Source organism: Papaver somniferum, chromosome 7 (genome assembly GCF_003573695.1).
Source record: "Papaver somniferum cultivar HN1 chromosome 7, ASM357369v1, whole genome shotgun sequence".
NCBI classification, from domain to species: Eukaryota; Viridiplantae; Streptophyta; class Magnoliopsida; order Ranunculales; family Papaveraceae; genus Papaver; species Papaver somniferum.
Window position 1 is genome coordinate 1,871,498 of NC_039364.1, and position 19,438 is coordinate 1,890,935.

At 39.7% G+C, this 19,438-nt stretch overlaps 1 protein-coding gene and 1 pseudogene across 1 annotated transcript; both read right to left on the reverse strand.

The window, feature by feature from the left end:
- Window positions 1-6,776: 6,776 nt before the first annotated feature.
- Window positions 6,777-7,790, reverse strand: LOC113292839 (probable fructokinase-5). The gene has a single exon (XM_026541679.1). The coding sequence runs from the start codon at window positions 7,788-7,790 to the stop codon at window positions 6,777-6,779; it is 1,014 nt and encodes a 337-aa protein (XP_026397464.1).
- Window positions 7,791-8,582: 792 nt separating this feature from the next.
- LOC113292845 lies at window positions 8,583-9,689 on the reverse strand (annotated as a pseudogene).
- Between the last annotated feature and the right edge of the window lie 9,749 nt (window positions 9,690-19,438).

Consider the following 19,438-nt stretch of genomic DNA (forward strand, 5'->3'; position numbering starts at 1 on the left):
TTTTTCCGCATACCATGCTTTGGTGATTGCCAAATCTTCATTTGAATCAAATGAAGTCATTGTTGTTTGTATGGAGCTATTGGGTGAGTTAGATGGAGTGTATGATGTTATGAGCTTTGGAGAGCATATGGAACTATTTTTATGTTGTTTTGTAGAGAGATGTAGTGCATTTATAGGGTGGTGGCCAAATTTGGCCGCTATAGTTCCCAAGTACAAATCAATCAATGAAATTGTACTTGCAAAAAATTTGAATTTTGAATTCGCCGGCGAGGTTTGTTTTCCCCAATATGCCGACTAAACCTGGCCGGCAGGGTGGGAAGTTTCTTACCATGCCGACCTTATGCTGATTTTAGGCATCAGGAGAACTTTTTCTTTTGTGTATCCGCCGGTAATGTATTTTGTCATTAGCATGCCGGCTATGATATGGCCGGCAAGGTGGAAATTTTGTTACCGTGCCGACCTTATGACTTTTAGGCATCAGGAATTCAGACAATTTTATGTTAAACCGTCGGAAAGGTGTTTGTTCACTAGCGTGACGGCCATGTTGTGGTCAGCAAGGACCTTAATTTAGAACCATGCCGGCCTTATGATGATTTTAGGCATCAGGAGAAGGTTTTTTCTGCAACAAATAGCCGACATGGTCGAGAACATAATACCCTGTCGGCTGTATAACAACCGGCTTGGTATTAATCTAATTACCTTGCCGAACCTGGTATGCAAGCATTTTCTGCTATCAGGGCCGGCAGTCTGACAGTTCAAAACCTTGCACCCCCTGGTGTGGTCGGCACTGTATATTAAAAAAAATCATGCCGGTATAAACATTGAAACTTTACATAGCTAAACAAATCATTCATTCAACAACTAGAAATCCAACACTTTTTGTCCAAAATACGAAAACATGTCCCATTAACCTTAAAAAAACATTTGTCCACACCATTAACTTAAACATTTTTCCACCACAACATAAAGAAATAAATTATGGAAAACATTCATTCACCACCACGACCACGGCCCCGTTTAGGAACACTACCACTACTACTACCTTCACCACCACGACCGCTACGAGCCCTCTTTTTGTCAGCATTTAGCTTGGCTTGTGCTTCCCTCCTGGCTTTTTCTTCCCTCTTTACTTCAACATCAGCTTGCTTGAACAATTCATGGGCATCCTCATTGTCAATATTGCAAGCAGATTCAATGTGCTTGCTTTTCTCTTCAATCGACAAAGGCTCTCTCCGGTCTTTCGCGCAACACAACACCTTCACAAAGGTCTTCAACTGCTCCTTATATTTTTAATTAAACAACAAACAATTAATAGAATGATTCGATAATGTAATCTTAAAATAGTAAGGGCAACTCTAAAATACTTACAAAGAACTTAAGACTTGTTGATAGGTCTTTCGGTGCCATCTTCCTCTTACGAGCCAATTCTTCAGCAGTCATTTCCATAATCACAGTAGGACGATCCCAACCCAAGTACCACACCATGTATCTCTCACTAGCTTCATTATTGGTGGTCACCTCGTCCAAAAGACCACATCGATGTTACGGCCACGTCTATCGTCCCAATGTTCTAGAGCTGGTGGTGGAGCGTATGCGACGTTAATAGTTTTTTGGGACGTGGAGCAGTCATCCTTTAACAAAGTAAATAACGTCTTTTCTTCATCGAAATGAGGTTTTTCTTGGACGTAACCCAATTGTCGCATTAACCGATGTGGATCGTACATTGAATATCCCGGTGAGCACAACAAGGGTCTGTAGTATAATGCAACTTCATCTCTCCTTTGGATTAAACCTTGTTTCTAGCATCTCGATACAGATCAAATATCACCTGCTCCACAGTCAATTTGTCGATGGAGATTCGGAGTTTGATAAGATTTTGCGGCATGTCCTTATCCTGAGTACCCTTAAAACTGTACCTTTGCGCTCTTGGTTTATCAACCGCAATAGTCGCATCCACTTTGACATAGGAGTTGGTTTTAAAAAAGAAGGGAAGTTCTCATATATCCAAACCTATGCAAAAAAAAAATTAGTAAGAATCTTATCTTACGAGAATTTTGCAAATATAAATGATTTAGACAATAAAATTACCTAGAAGAGACATGTGTTTCCGTTAACTTGCGCAGTGAGTTCCCTAGAACACTTTGTCAACTCATTGTTCAAGAAGGCGACCACCGCAGTACCCCGAGAATACTCACGCATATTATCTAAGGGATCCAATAGTTGCAAGTAACTGGCGTCGACCAAGCTTCAGGAACTGTCGGGGAAGATACATTTGCCCAGGACGTATAGCAAATAAACTGACGCGGTAGCATTGATTTGCACCGGTTTCACCCTTCCTTCCTTATTAAATATTTTCTTTGTCTCCCATAATGTGTCCCTCAACTTTTTCAGAATAAACTTCTTGGTTAGACGACCATCCTTCTTCTCAAGAATAGACTCCGTCTCATTCTGATTCCAACCGAATAATTTCTGGCTGAATTCCTAAATATCCTTGAAAGAAAACTTATTGTTGAATCCCTCACTGACTTCTTTTACATCAACCTCGAGGCCTAGAATTTGATGAGCATCATCGTGAGTTATCGCCATCTCACAGAATGGGAATAACATTGTATCAGTCTCTCCGTAGAACCTCTCACAGAATGAAGATACGGTAACTCTACCATGCTCAATATTCGAACTATCCACCGCATGCCACAACCCGGAGTTCTTGACAATCACTTTCACCTCCTCACATTCTAGATTAAGATCCCAAGTCTTAGTCACTGAACACGAAGCTTGGAGCCTCATGATACGGACGTTATGCTTGTGATCCTAAATAATAAAAAAAACAAAATGAAAAGAAATACAAACACTTGACGCAAATTTAAGATAGTTACACACTTGAATAAAAAATAAAGACGGATTGAAATTACTTGTGATAGTAATATGGATCATACATGCCCATGAGTCTTTGTATCCAAAAGGACATTTCCACCATCTCTTGGGGTCCCCCTTGGAAGCTCACCTTTTTTAAGTGTAAGCATCAAGTGAGTGGGAGGCATGTGAGAATTATATGGTTTAGTGATCACCCTCTTCTTCGTTCCGGTTTCAGTTGAAGTTGAAGCTTCGGTTTGTTGAACATTAGCTTGACTTTGTTCTCCATCGCCTTCTTCTTATTCTTTTTCTTCTTCGATTTCCTTATCTTTATCTCCATTACCATCATCACCATCACCTCCTCCAACATTAAGCATGTATTCATCACCATCATCATCATCATTGTTACCTCCTCCAGCAGCCGGAGTTATTTCATCAACATCATCATCATCACCTCTTCTACCAGATGGAATTGATTGGTCTTCATCTGGAGTATCGTCTGAATCACTGGGTTCCGATGGTGGTTGATAATCATTCGGTACACCGATCTTCAGTGTTCCTGGCACAACGTATGCCCCTCGATGTGTTAAAGTCAAGAGTTTATCACCAACACGAGGAGGTATTGAAGGAGGACTAAGATCTTTCATAGCTTTGTTCTTTTCCTTTTCCAACCTGAACAAGAAAAATTAAGAAAAAAAAAATTACAGGTCGGCAGGGTCGACAAATATAACCAATCGGCGGAACAATGGTCGGAAGGGTCGATTAAAACATATATGCCGGCTAAACTATAGCCGGCAGGGTATCATTCAAATAACCTGCCGGCTTATAACAAATATGAACACATGAGATACAAGGATTTTCCACATTACAGGTCGGCAAGGTTCATTACCCATACATTGTCGGCAGACAAACAGCTGGCATGGTTTTATCCAAATACCATTCCGGTTTTAAAAATTCAAGGCATCAGGAGACACAAAAAACTTGAAATACAGCCGGCAAGGTAAAAATTATAACCAACCCGGCTAAAAAAAAAACTGCCGCCGGCAGGGTCTGAGGTTGAATAACTTGTTGTCCCTGCAAGTACCAGTTACAGGTATTCAACAGCCGGCACGATCTTCAACCAAAGAGCCTGCCGTCCAAACCCTAACTATGAAAAGCCGACAAGGTCGATAACATAATACCTTGCCGGCGATAATAACTGAAAATCAAAGAATGGATTTTTCTGACCTAATTTGACATGCAAACATCAAATAGAAGTACTAGAGTAAGTTTAAGTAAGCCCTTACTTTCTTAAGCGCACTATTTCTCGTGTTTCAGCGGATGTGAATTCTCCTTCTTCGACGGTTTTTTTCTTCACTTTCTTTTGAACCAAACTTGCAATTCCAAGGTTATATTCATTGGGTTTTCGATTAGCGCCTTTCACACGAGTTCCCTTCCGCCGTGGTGGATCCATTGATGAAAATTAATCGGAGTTTTCGAATCGACGATTTCAATGAATTAATCGACGAGTTTTGATTGTGGTGGGGGTGATGGAGCCGGTATGGTTGTGGAGGAATAGAAGAAGAGAAGAAGAAGAAGATGAAATGAAAAGGTTAAAACTGATTTAGGGTAATAGGTTTTTAAAGGGTAGGGGTATTTTTGTAACTTACCCATTAGGACTCCCCCTAAAACCCTTAAAAAGAGTCCCTTAAAAATTGGGTATACCTCAATTAATCTGGATATACCCCAATCAAGCCACGAAAAAAATCCACATACTTTCTGCGAAAATAAAAGGAAAAAATAAATAAAATCTTCATAAATTTTCCACCTATTTAATGTTTTTGCTAGCAACACCAAATAAGAAATACATCGTCACTGGGAAGGGCGAAACCACGCGCACACCAAATAAAAAATGCATCACCCCGGGACGGGCAGGAGCCCTGCGCACACCAAATAAAAAATGCACCGTCACGTGACGGAGCAAAGTCCCGCGCATACCAAATAAAAAATGCATCGCCACAGGACGGAGCGAAGACCCGCGTTCACCAAATCGAAAATTTGGTTAAAAGAAATAAAATGCACTAATTTAGTCCTTATAAAATGCACTTAATAGAGATGGAAGGGAAATTGGGTTTATGTGTTGTTTCTTCCTCGGATGCTAATAAACTTGCGCTATGGGTTCTAAATCGTGAAACAAATAGCTGGGCCAAAACACATACTGTGACTCTTGCCGAATGCTTTACGCCCAAATATTTCTCATATTGGCCAAATAGTTCGGAAGTGGAAGTTCTGAATACGAAGGATGGTAAATTGCTAATTAGACATAACCACAGAGTGTTACTTTGGGATTTGGATTCAAATACTGGCAAGATAGTTAAGAAGAGTGGATTTGAGGATGATAATTTTCGACCAATGGTTCATACTTTACTATAATATATTTTTTTTTGTTAATAATTAAAGAGTTCAAAATACTTTACTATAATATATTTTTTTCAAAAGCGAATGTTAATCTCTCTTTTTTCTTTTTTTGGACGATAAAAATGTATGTTAATCTCAGTACTGGAACTTCGGATGCAATTATGCATTTTTGGGGAACAGTTTGTTTACACTTCTCTTTATCACTAAACACTAATGCCTATCTGGAAATTTGCGGTACATGGAAACCGGATTTTTTCATATGTCTTGACCAAACTCACTAATGTAATTTATAACCTATTCAAATACAACTTCAGTCAATATCAGAGTTAACATGCTCGAGTCCTCAATGCTCCCCCAGGAGTTGGTTATGTACATTCCTACTGGTTGAGCGTCAGATATCCTGTTGCTGTAACGATCAGCTAATATTCTTGATTTATTACATCAGCTAACATGCTGGAGCTTCAGATATCCTGTTGCTGTAACAATGCTTGAGCTTTAGTAGAAGAAAGCACCCCACATCTGACACTTTCTTCTACTCTATAAGTGCATCTGTGAGCACATTGATACCCATATCCTTCACGCACATCATAGTACAAGAATGTGATCATTATGTTCTTAGCAATTGTGATTCCATAGGTGATTAATGAGATCCACAAGACATAATAAAGAAGCCATGTAGACTCAGCTTCCACTTCAAAACAGTAAGAACTCATGCAACAAGTGTTCCTTGTTGGGAACATAATCAGTATATATTGAAAAAGAGATAGAGGAGAGCCAGATGTTGCAGCACAGTGAAGGGTTTAACAATAAGATTTTTATGTTATTAACTATCATTTCTATGTCCATGAAGAAGAACCGAAATTGTTGGTTTTGTTTCTAGTTACAAGCAATTTCTAGTCAGCTGAGCCTGACTTACTCTGCAAGATTGGAGGATGAGAGGGTGAGAGTAAATTATTTGGTTTGATCACTGAAGGGAAATCAAATTTAACAATAAGATAGGTGGTGCAGTGGGGTTAGCCCTAGCAGCCACATCTATACAGGCTCACCATAATTCATAATGGATCACTATGAACTGAAAGAAACTAATCTCGAGTTTAAAACGCCTCAAAAAGTAAAACTCGCTAGCCCTAAATATGTAAAGAAAAGCATGAGATATTACCTACTTTTACCAAGACAACCAAATAATATTTTGGCAATGTCTAGATTTAGACAACTTAAACTATTAAGTTCATGTATGAGAGTCAGTATTTTTGCCGACTGAGTTAATACCATTCACAGTAAGTCATGAAACATAACCCACTTTAGTTTCCGTTACATAAGAATAAATTGTTTGACATGTCGTGTTAACAATTGACATATTTGCACCAACCAAAAATATTTCATTGCATATTTTCATACTTGAGGTGAGGAGTTCAATTTTTTTAAATAGAAGAAATACAGACTAAAACACCCGAAAAATAAAATAAAACAACGTTATCGAAGGCAAACCGCACATGACCTTTAAAGGCATACTTCATAAAGCAAACTTAAAAAGCTCGAGCAAAATCAGACGCAATATTACGCAGGGAAGTATCAAACATGAGCTTCTGCCCAGCAGCCTTGTCGGGGAGTCCTGGAATGGCTCCTTTCTTAGTGGTACATATAGCCCCGCAAGCATTGGCCATTCTAAGAGCTTCTCTGAGTCTGTATTCACTGTTCAACACAATTAGATAATCTTCGGCAGCAGCAGTAAGGAATGAACCAATAAAAGCATCACCAGCTCCCGTAGTATCCACCGTCTTCACTGAGTATCCTTTCACAGCTCCTTTGAAGTTTTTGGTGAAGTATCTGCAACCCTTCTCCCCATCAGTTACCAAGAGCAACTTCAAACCATCGAACCAAAGTGACAAAACATTCTTCTCATCATATGGATCCCCTTGGGTTAAGAATTCAACCTCGTCGTCGCTAACTTTAATAACGTCTGCACTAGTCCAGATACTCAATATACCTTCGCGACAAGCTTCAGTAGAAGGCCAGAGAGGCAACCTTACATTAGGATCATAAGAAAGTAGCGCACCAGCTTCTCTGGCTGCTTTCATGGCAGCCATGTGTGCTGAACGACAAGGTTCGGTTATCAAGCTAATGGAACCGTAATGAAAGATTTTAGCTTGTTTGATCAAATCCATGTTTAGGTCTGATTCTCTCAGCATCATGTCTGCACTAGGGTTTCTATAAAACATAAACTCCCTTTCACCATCTTTTTTCAGCGTAACGAAAGCAAGAGCAGTTCTTGCATCTTTGTCAAAGCATACACCTTCGGTGTTCACTCCATTCGTTTTCAAAACATCAACCAACATATGTCCAAATTCGTCGTCTCCAAACTTACCGATGAAAGCAGAAGAACCACCAAGTTTTGTAATAGCACAAGCGACGTTGGCAGGAGCACCACCTGGAGCCTTGAGAAAACCAGGTGATTCAGCTAGTGAGACACCAGCAACATCTGGTACGAAATCAATTAACATCTCCCCAAAACACACAACGTCTGATGATGACTTCGACATGTTTTTAGTTAGCTTCTTCTCAAGAAGATTTGATGACGTGAGATAATAGAATATATAGCTAGACAGAAAATACTTGATAACTGATCAAAGAATGGTATGTTCCGAGAATGGGGTTGTGGTGAGTATTTATACTGATATAACGGATACGAGTTATAAAAGAATTAGGCTCAGTATCCGGTTATGATTATCCTTTAGTTAATCCTTCCTTCGATGGGATTCTGTTACTTGCTAATAAAGCTGAAGGAAACTGAAGATTCTAAGCAGTCATGTAATTATCGTACGGTCTAGCTAAGGCCGTAGGTGCACGCCATGCGCATGTTCTCCGTTGGGGTGAATGGTTTAAATTAACGCGTGCACCAAAAACGCGGGCTTTCTATAAATTTTTTTTGTAAGGTCTGACATACACCAGCTGCTCATCATATGAGCATTAAACTGTAGCCACAGTATAAAGTAGGAAAACATGAACTAATAACGTTCAAGATCACAAGCATTAATATATACCAATATAAGCTGAAAAACGGAATTGCTAACAGGAAATTACTTAATGAAACATCAAACCTAAAACAAAATCTAAAATCACTTGTCCAGCATGTAGCTAGAGAAACACCGTTTCAGTTTAAGCATGAAATACCGAACCGTTAAATAATAGGGGGAGATGGAGTCTCCCACACGTCGAACACATCTACTTGTTCCAAGAGTAGATGTTAAAATCGAGTAGTCGGGCGCAGAAAACACAAATATACTTCCATTTCTGGCATATGAAGAACTATCACTCATGGAATAGATAACATGTCACCCATGTGATGTTAATTTAGGAAAACAAGGATGCCTAACGTCTTCCCGATTTCTCGGATTCCATCGAATTCTACGTGTGGTACTTTTCACATCAATGAAATCCAAATCGTCATAGTAACCAGCCACACAAATAGAATTTCCTTCCAGTGCAATTGCATCATAAAAATATCTTTGATCATGATTTAGGTTTTGATTGGAGTTATTGGACCAATACCAAACCGTACTTTTACTTCTAAAATCTAAAAGACTAATGTGCTTGTGATTAGTCCTTGTAATAACAGAAGCAAATAAACAGTTACTTCCATTTAGCCACTGAACCTTATCAGCATCACCAAGAGGGAAAGAATCAGAAGTTGCATTCAAAAAATCAATCTGTTTTCCAGTCACTTGATCCCAAACTCCAATCCCGTTTTCCGAACTTGTTCCTCCACAGCATGCAAATATCTTACTATCAGAATTAAAGCATAAAGCTCCAACAGTTTTGTTTTTCACATCATACCTATGCCTTAGATCACCTGTTGACGAACTGAAAAGACCCATTCCTCCATCGCCCTTGCCGAAACTATGGCCCGCGCTTACCACAATATTCTCCGAGTCCATCCACGAAATATCGTTATCTCTTAGATAATCCAGATTTAATGGTGCATGTTCTTGAAGCATCCAATTATATATATGAACCATGCTGCCATGAGCAACAGCACAACCTCCACCAGGACTTGCCCTTATTGCACTATAATCGTGAGGAGCACGACCCTTAACCGAACTTGTTAAGTTTAACTGGTTACTATCAAATCGGCCCCACTTTGCAGTTTTAATTTATCGAGAAGACCATAAAAGAGAGCTTCCTCGTAAAGTAATTTTTCAGGTATGTGAGGAGGAACATGAAGCTCACCTGTTCTTAAAAGATCAAGTAGAACAGAGAAACATTCTGGGTTTCGATCGATAAAGTATTCATCATTAACTTTTCTTGGCTGAAGGTTCCATTGATCATCAAACATAGCTCCAAAACACGGAACTTCTGCACGCGTTTGCAAGTGTTGTTGCTGTTGTTTCGAAAATTTTGCCTCCAACATTGAACCTCACCTTGTCAGTTTGCACTCCCATATTTCTTTCCAGTAACAAGTACGTTTTCACAAACTATAGTTAGAGTTGGGGACTGATTAGCATGGCTTGTTCGCATTCTAACCCGATCAGCCATTTATAGAAAAGAAAGGAGAAATAAAAAGTCAAAAAATTCTTAGAAGTTTGAAAGTTATTCATAATTGTGGTCTATAGTTATTATGATTCAATGTTTCTCGGTAATCGACTTAGAGTTGAATACTGTACATGATTGTATCATGGAATGTAAACAGTTATGTATTATGCACGCTAGGCCGAGCTAAGGGGTGCTGGTACTGTATCTAAGTACCTTATGCCTTTTAGAGTGACGGTCATGTAAGGTCTGATTAATCTTGATGCCTTTGCTTGATGAGGGATAGAAGATAAGCTGATATTAATTCTAACCCATCAATCAGTTACTTAAAAAAAAAAAAAAAAAAAAAAAAACTGAAAAGTCAAAAGTCAAAATAATTCGTGTTCATGCATGGGAACTTGAGGATATTTATCATGACTAGTAATGATACACACACCGAAGGTGTGTACCACGGTGCACAGCAAAGAAATCCAAGGGCTGCTAGAGAAGCCCTGGGAAAGATTTACAGGGGTGGGACTCACAATTTTTTTTTCTCTTTCACACAAAACTTCAAGGTGCACATCATGGTGCATTTCCGCGTATATCTAACATTTCCGTATCATGAAAAGTTTGAAAATCATAAACAAAACATTGATTAATGGTTGACCACATGAATGTATCATGGGATTGAATCTTAACGGTTTCATGTAGTATGCTGCTGACACTGTATCGAAGTATTACCTCACTCGTGTCCTTTGGAGTGACTATCATGTAAGGTATACTCGCATGAAGGAATACCCGCACCAAAGAAAGGTCGTAAGGTGGCTAATGTTTTTAGATGACGATACTAATAATCCAAGTTCAAAAATTGCCTACACCAGATTCTTTATCGATGGAAGAATGGTGATATGTGCAAGCACGGAAATTACTCCGATGTACCTGATGCCTTATATAATCCTGATCGGAAAATTAACCTGGGATGAACGCAAATAGCTAAGGGCGTCCACAATCATGGCGGAGCAAAGAGCAAAAAAAGAATTAAAAAACTAAGATAATCAATCGGACGTATAATAAGCGCTTGTGTAGGGACAGAATGTCGCACAACACATTTCGTTAGTGTGTGAGATTCATTCATTTTCTTAGCGTGCGAGAACGTAGCAAGGGATCCGAAAATAAGGGGAATATTAGCTATATCCCACTATATCTTAGTTGTCATCCACTATCTAAACACCTATATAAAGAGAAAGGTGGGAGAGAGAAAAGGGGACACACTTTAGAGGAGGACACATTTGTAGAGAGAGAAAACAGAATTTGTATTATTATTATTATTATTTTATTTTATTTCCATTAATGGGAGAACGATGATTACATGAAACTAGTTGGAAGCCTAACAAGGTAGGCTCCAACAACATACTACTACATTAATTGAACAGGTTGCTGTGCTAGCCTACCAGCGGGCCTCATGGGTAACCTTGCCAAGGGGAGCCGAAACGGCGGACTGGGGGGCGAGATTGTGGCACAAGGGGGAAAAGCTAACAACACCTTCCATGTTAATTCCTGCAATGTTACGTCATCGAAGACTCGAACCTGGGACCTCCTGGAACGCATCACCTTTTTGAAGAACGGGGTTGACCAGCTGAGCTAGGGCCCGTTATTATTATTATTGTTATTATTATTATTATTATGGAAATTTTCTTTTATATTATTACATGAAACTAGTTGGAAGCCTAACAAGCTAAGCTCCAACGACATACTATTACATTAATTGAATAGGTAGCTGTGCTAATGTACCAGCGAGCCTCATGGATAACTTAGCCAAGGGAGCCGAAACGGCGGGAGGGGGATGAGATTGTGTCAAAAGGGGGGCAAACTAACACTACCCTCCATGTTAATTCCTGTAATATTACGCCATTGGGGACTCGAACCTGTGAACTCCTGGAGCGCATTAAACTTTGGGAAACGGGGATGACCAGCTGAGCTAGGAGCGTATTATTATTATTATTATTATTCAATATCAAAATCAACATTACAAGGAATGGTGGGCAATCTAGCAACAAGCTGTGCGCCAACACCTTTTTGAATAACGATCCCTAACTGATGAAAAAGAGAATTGCACATTTTGAAATTGGCATCATGTCGTGCCATACAATTCCTAATTCGCTTCAGAAAAACAACAAAATCCGTACCAAGATCACCAAAGGTGGAAAAGGCCAGCACCCCAAAGCCATACCCGAGTGAAGAGCAGACGTCCAAATATTTATTATTCTTGCGAGTGACAGCCGCTGAAATGGCATGACCCGGAGCGGGGCCGCGGGTTCTAGCACTAGTGAAAGGGGAAACACCGGTGACATCAAGACACACATCTCTACCATCTTCCCAATTATAATCCATAATATCTGCAGGTCGAAGATCCTTTCCATTGATGACACCCACGAAAACCTCTTTCCTGACTACCACACCAGCTCTAAAGCACATATCAGCCAAGATGTCTTTCACCAGATCATGTCTGAATTTAAGCCCAACTTCACTAGCACAGTGGATGGCATGATCGCCGAAGATATCCATGGGCTTTCCACAACAAGAGCATTTGCTTCCTTCATCAAAAAGGGGTATGCCTAGACGATACTGCAATACCGATCTAATTTGTCTAGGCCCAACATCCTGATCAAGGCCGGGTATAGGTATAGCTTTAAGGAAGTCCATGGCATGGTCTCGCCTATTACACTGCCAAACAGCAACCTCACGAGGAGATGGAGAAAAGCTGGAAGGAACCTGGTCCCGAACTGCGCCAAAATAGATAGCCGCCAGAGACTTCATGTATTGGGGGGCGGTATCGTTGATGTTGAAGTTCGGGGATGAAATCCTACAGGCTTGCTCGAAACGCAGCAAAGCATTGTGAAAACCAGGGCAAAGGTCTGATGCTGCAGGGTTCTTCAGAATAGAGAGATGTAGATGCCGCGTCTGTAGTTGAGAAGCTAGGAAGCAATAATGCATGGTATCGGCCATTGTGAGCACCCCAAGCCCCCCCCCCCCCCCCCTCTTTGATCGGCAGTGTGGCCAGACGCTGTTGGACCTTACCAAAACCAGCATTATCCCCCACAACGAGACGCCGGAGATACTGCATGAGGTAACTGTCAAAACGCTCTGCAGCAGGCAGCAAGCCATCAGACAGCTAGTGCGAAGAGCAAAAAAAAGTCTCGATAACCCAGTGCAACTACGAAGGAGTAGGAGTTCGCATTGAGGGTCACACAACACTTGAATCTTGTCCATAAGTTGAATAGTTTTGTCCACTCTATGAGCCACAGTGCGACAGCAAAAGCTTGGGGTCTAAACTAACAGGGCCAACAAGCAGCTTCACTCCATCTGTAGCCTTTCCAATATTAACCGGGAAAGCAGACTCCCTCCTCGGATAAAAAGAGGGCCAGAACAATTCTGTCTTGGCAATGTTTAAATGCAACCCGTAGCTTGGACCAACATCCTGCAGAATCTTGAAGGCCTTGTAAACCTCCAACGTATCGCCAGCTATGGTGCCATCATCCAGGTACCAGGCGTTAAAATCAAGAGTGCAATTGGACGCAATCTTCTCAATGAGCGGATGCAAAGCTAGTGCGAATAATAGGGGACCAAGGGGGTCTCCCTGCTGCACCCCCTGTGTTGAGGAGAGGATATGGTCCCGGTAATATAACCTGGAAGGCTTCATGTAGCAGAATTCAACCCAATATGCAATAGTAGGACAGCGAGCACGTACCTCCCTTATGATGATAGACCGATCAACGAGATTAAAGGCGTTGGTGAAGTCGATCAGCATCATTGTTTTGGAGGTATCAGAACCACAAATCTCGAGCAGTCTGTTGGCTGAATACAGAATCCCTTCGCCTCCACACGGAATACCAACCGCGTATTGAAAATTTCCCAGGTAGGGGTTCAGACTTTTACAAACGGAATTGGCAGCCAATTTAGAGCAGAGCCTGCGCCATATTGTACCCACAGCAATGGGTCTCAAACCACCTCTTGGTTTGAGCAGGGGCGTCAAAGGCGCGCTGGAAACAAACTCACCGAGAATTGAAGGACATTTACCTGCAAGCCAAAGATTCACAACTCCAGTAATCGACTGCAGCAGGTCATCCGCAATAGCTGCGCTAACACCACTCATAGCATCCAATAAATGCTGTGCTCTGAGGCCATCTCTGCCACAAGATGTCCCTTTTGGGAAACTCTTAAGAGGCAAAAGAACATCACTAGCCCCCATGGAGATAACAGGTGCAGAAATGGCTTCTGTTGGAATGACAGGAGGCTGCGCTAAAGGGTGTTTCTGCTGGAGTTCGTAAAGAGTGTCTGGGGTTGGAGGAGCAACACCACTGGATGAGAGAATACGAATAGCAGCGGTATAGTGACCGTAACTCAACTTCTTTCTGCAGGCTACCAAATTTTTGCTGGACTTCTTTTTGCTGGCCACACGCTGCTTAAGAGGCTGTTTAGTCAGGTCTAGCAACTGTTGAACAAGGCTGTAACACCCAGAAGGTTCCTTCCAAGTCAACAGAGCGGAGTTGATCGCAGTTGCCTGTAATTTCCTCCTGTTACCAGATCGTTCCTCACTCGAGCTTTTAGGTTCATACAGATTAAGGGTGCAAATCGGCAAAAGGAGCAGACGTAACCAGACCACAAGGTTTGTGGGATTTGCGATAACAAAATCTAAAGCAGATTTCAATGTACGAAAGAAGTGAAGCCTGCAGTGCGGTGGAATACTTACCGTAGTAGTAATCTGGCGCTGCAACATTTGATTGAGTAACTCAACTGTAAGCCCGGCTTCTTCCTCACAACATGAGACATTGGGAGCGTTAACTACGGCCGTAGGCACAACCAGAGGTTTCTCTACACCATGTATCAGGAAATCTACACCAACTCCATTAAACGACCCTGGTATAACATCTGCAGCATGAGATTTGGATTTGCAAGGCATCTTCCAAGTATGGGTGGTCATGCATTTGGTGCAAAGCCAGCATTGCATATCTTGCAGAACACTTTCCCATGCAGTATAACATAACCCTATATTCTGAATTCTCACCTTGCAGAGCGACCTGGCAGCTTCAGTAGGGAAATGTTGATCCTTAAGGTGCCGAATCAATCCACTCCTGGAATACCCTAATCCACCAGTACCCCCTTGACATCCATCAAAGTTAGCAAAGGGACAAGGGATCTTGTCCGACTGCGAAGAATAAGAGGCCTGGGAGTCAAGGTTGCCATGAATGATTTCATAAGTGGTAGCAGATCGTAAACGCGGTCTGGGCATTGCGTTTTCCAACTGGAACTGGAGTTTCAAAAGAAAACCCTAAAAAGCAATGGCAGACAGGTGCATCAATATGTAGTTTAACAATAATCAGAGGGGAGAAAGGGAGATATAACATTGAATCACGAACGAGGGATGGATTGATCCTGGTTTTCAATCACCAGAAGAACCCATTGCCGATCGTCGGAGCTTCTCTCTCCACCCAAAGATTATTATTATTATTATTATTATTATTATTATTATTATTATTATTATTGTTGTTATTATTATTATTATTATCTCCTTTTTTCTTCCTTCACCACTTCAGAGCTCCAAATACCCATTAATGGAGTCTCAATGTAATCCAAATGTAATTTCAACAATCATAGTGAGCCCTAACCCCGTGGATGTAGATCACATTGATCGAACCACGTAAATCTTGTGTCTTATTTTACATTTCCATCATTGTTATCTTCATTTTCATGTTAAATAAGTTTAAATCTAGAAATTGTTAAAGGGATATTAGTTGTGGGATTTCCTGCAACTACATCTTGACATTGAGCGGAAGTGTAAGCCACGTCTTAGACCTAGCGGACATATACATATAATCACCTGATTGAGCAGACGTGTATTAAACGCCTTTGAGACGCAAATTAAAACACCGGCCGTCTAATATCAGATGAAGATTAAAAGTTTGCCCATCAGAGAACCGAATATGTTACTACCGTCTGATCAGACGGATGCGAAATGTATGCCCCAACGAAATGCAAGTATTGTATTTGCCTGGTGTGAGTCGGACGTGTTATCACTTCCCGTCCTCTTCTCTATTAGTGATTCATTCTGTTCGGTGCTCAGATTAGTTTCACTTTCTTCCAAGTAAATTACTCAACGGAGTCAAAAAAACGCCACAGAAAGGCGAATATTATAAAAACACGTGTTATACTCACGCCTGGTGCGGATGGCATTTTATGTTCGCCCCACCATGGAGCGGTTGTTTCCATCTGCGCGTGCTGTGAAACATTAATTATAGCGTCACTATACCGCCGCTCAGTCAGAGATATGTTTACGAAATTTGATCCCAAATCTTAGAAAATGCTGCTAATTTGGTTATGCTCCGCACCTATACGGTTAGTGTTTTTTTAGGTCAATTTTGAAATATAGGTTGTTTTATTTGTTTTTGCTTTTCCGTGCTTTCCAAACATAGGCCGATTTTAACTGTTTTCTTTTTTTTTTTCTGAAAAATGATTAACGGAAAAACAGTTTTTTGGTTAAAAAGATCCTAGATTTGAATTCCTGGATCTATAAGACATGTAAAATATGACTATTGTTTAAATAGGCAAAAGTCAATTTTAATGGTTGTAATATGCTATTTGACAATTTCACCCAACTAAATTTAGGATAGATGACAAAATTGCCCTCTCTATATACCGAAGCAATTGTCATTGTCGATTTGAGATCGAAAACTTACTGGAGAATACAAGCCTGATTAAGAGAAAAACAAATCACCGATCAAGTCTTCGAATTTCAGAAAGAGGAAATAAGGAAACACAACAAAGGTGAAAAAAGCTCTATTTTCTTCAATTTATTGGTTGATCAAATCAATATATAAAAGTTCCACCTTTGATTTAAAATCCAAGTTTGAGCGGTTGTCTGGTTGCTTACCCTACCGGTATATATAAACGGAAAGGGGGAAATGAATCCTCTTAAGTGGGCTAATCTTTCACATCATATTTCTAATTCTACAATGAACTTGTGTTAACTTGGATCTTAATTTTTCACTGTTTTATGTTCAATACACCTGTAATCTTATATCAATCAAAGTTTGCTTCTTTTAACTTTTCCCTCTGAAATTCACAGAGTTCATGCACAAATTTGAAAAATTCTAGGAAGTACACAAAATGCACCCGAGTCCATAATATTTATTCTGACAGAAAAACAGGTTTTGGTTTTGATGCACCTAAGTGCATAACGTATAATTTTTTGAAATTTTATTGTTCTTCTTAATTTTCTTCTTTAGTACTTGTTTTTGATTGATGCTTTGATGGTGAATGTGATGGTAATGGTGGTAGATTTTATTGCTCGAGATCATGAACTAATAATTTTGGTTGTGTATAATATATTGTAGATGATTACTAGGATAAATTTAGATTTATCCACTAAGTGCACAAGATGCACCTGGGTGCATAATGCATATTCTTACGGGAAATATGTTTTTGGCTGGTTGCACCACGAAATAGGTTTTGGTCAGGGTTGCACCTGGGGGCATAATGTATATTCTTACAAGAAACAAATTTTGGCCATGTTTCACCTGGATGCATAATGCATATTCTTATAGAAAATAAATTTTGGCCAGGTTGCACCTGGGTGCATAATGCATATTTTTGTATGAAATAAATTTTGGCCAAGTTGCACCTGGGTGCATAATGCATATTTCATAGGAAATAATTTTTTTGCCAAGTTGCACCTGGGGTGCATAATGTATACTCAGGCCTGGTTAAAAATTAATATTTTTTTTCGAATTTCATATCAATAATGAATCTTGTTTTGTAGAGATTTTCGAGCCCTTTCCAAAAATATATATTTATTAAAAGCTGACTTATATTTCGAAAGTTAAGACATTTCTCGCGATTAATTTTAATTATAGAGAGAGAAAGGGATAAGAAAAAGAATAAAGATTAAAGCAAAGGGTATATATGGCTAATATTTCCTATGTCTTTTTCACCCAGGCCTATATTTTACAAGTTCATTATTCCCGTACTTTATGGGTTTTGGTCATATGAACCATTTTCCGACGGAAAATTAGAACAACCAAGTCTAGGAAAACGATTTAAAAGTCCACCGAATTGTTGAGTTTTCACTGCAACTCGGATCGAGCACTGTGTAACATGTAGACGTGGCCAATTTTGACACTTCATCACTAGTTGGCAAGTGGAAAATTGAAAAATGATCATCGCCACGAATCCAAATCTGTTCACACTCCTCTAACGAGTGTATATTTCACATATTCTTCTGATTGGTTGATTATTTCACTGATGGCCCCATTATCCTCCATGTTTAGAATCACGACCCTCATTACATAACTCCCTAAACTAAATCAAGGGTAGAGATCGGAATGTGAAATATACATTCGTTAAGGAGTGTGCATGAATTCGTAAAAACCCAAACTTCAACATCTAATTAACTCCGCTCCGTTTCTCAATCAGTAAAAACCCAAACTTCAATCCTTCTTAAACGTCCCTAAATCGAACTTCTCGTTCATCTTGAGAAACCCTAACTCAATGGTTCGTCACTGAATCGATTTCAAGTCTTCAATTAAACAACTATCCAAGACTCTTCATCGACAATAACTCTATAATTCATCTTCTAACTTTTCAGAACATCATTCAATTCTATAAACTCTAACTCATATCTTTTCTGATATAATACTTTATCTTCTCTCTTCATCCAGCCAAGAAACACACCACCTCCAGCAATAAACCATGACTCTTGTCTAATTATCTCGACCTTACAATCTCAGAAATCTGACATGAATTCAGCGGAGGTGAAGAACAGCGAAAGAGAGAAAGAGAGAAAGAAAAAGAAGATAAGAGGAAGAAAATAAATGATATCGAGTTTATCTTCTTGGTCTGGGATAAGACCAAGACAAATTATAAAGGAACTCCCCCAAAAGATAAGGGAAGACAGGTCGGTTAGAATATTAAAAGACTAATTTTCCCTTCTCACTAATCTGATAAATTCTTCTTCGTCCGGTATCCGACGGACACGTTCGAGTAGCCTATTCTGCGTAACTTTTCGAGATCTATCGAGTGGTATCAGTTTCGTATCTAAATCGTTGTTAGATTATTTTCTATTAATTAACGTTCATGTTAAACTAATCGAGTTATTATTGGCTAATACGTCTCTTGACTAATCTAATAGCGTTGACGAGCTTGCGGTTCCTTACAAGTTTCTTCAACCCTTATAAAGGTTTTTTCATCCCTTGTAACGGTTTTCTGAACCCTCACCTTTTCGCATGGAACTTATGCACCAATTTTTCCGCACCTTTCTCAATGATAAAACACGATTCTTTCACTCGAATTCCCTTAGTCGGCGCCAATGTTTGTACCCAAAATTAATTTAGACACTAAACACGATGATTTGATGATGATGATGTTGATGCGATTAGGGTTAGAAAATGAATTAAAAGATAAATAACATGCGTTAAATTATAGGAATTGCATGAAATCAATTTTCCCCAAAATTGATTTTAGGATTTTTATGGGTAACAAAATCAAGCCCAAAAACGAGCATAAACCATCAAACCCATAACTCTGTCACAAACTCAAACAAAAAGTAAGAAAAATAGAAAAAAATTCATTTAGGGTTTCAGATTTATTGACCTATCCCGTGGTTTCTTCTACGTCATCTTCAATGCAT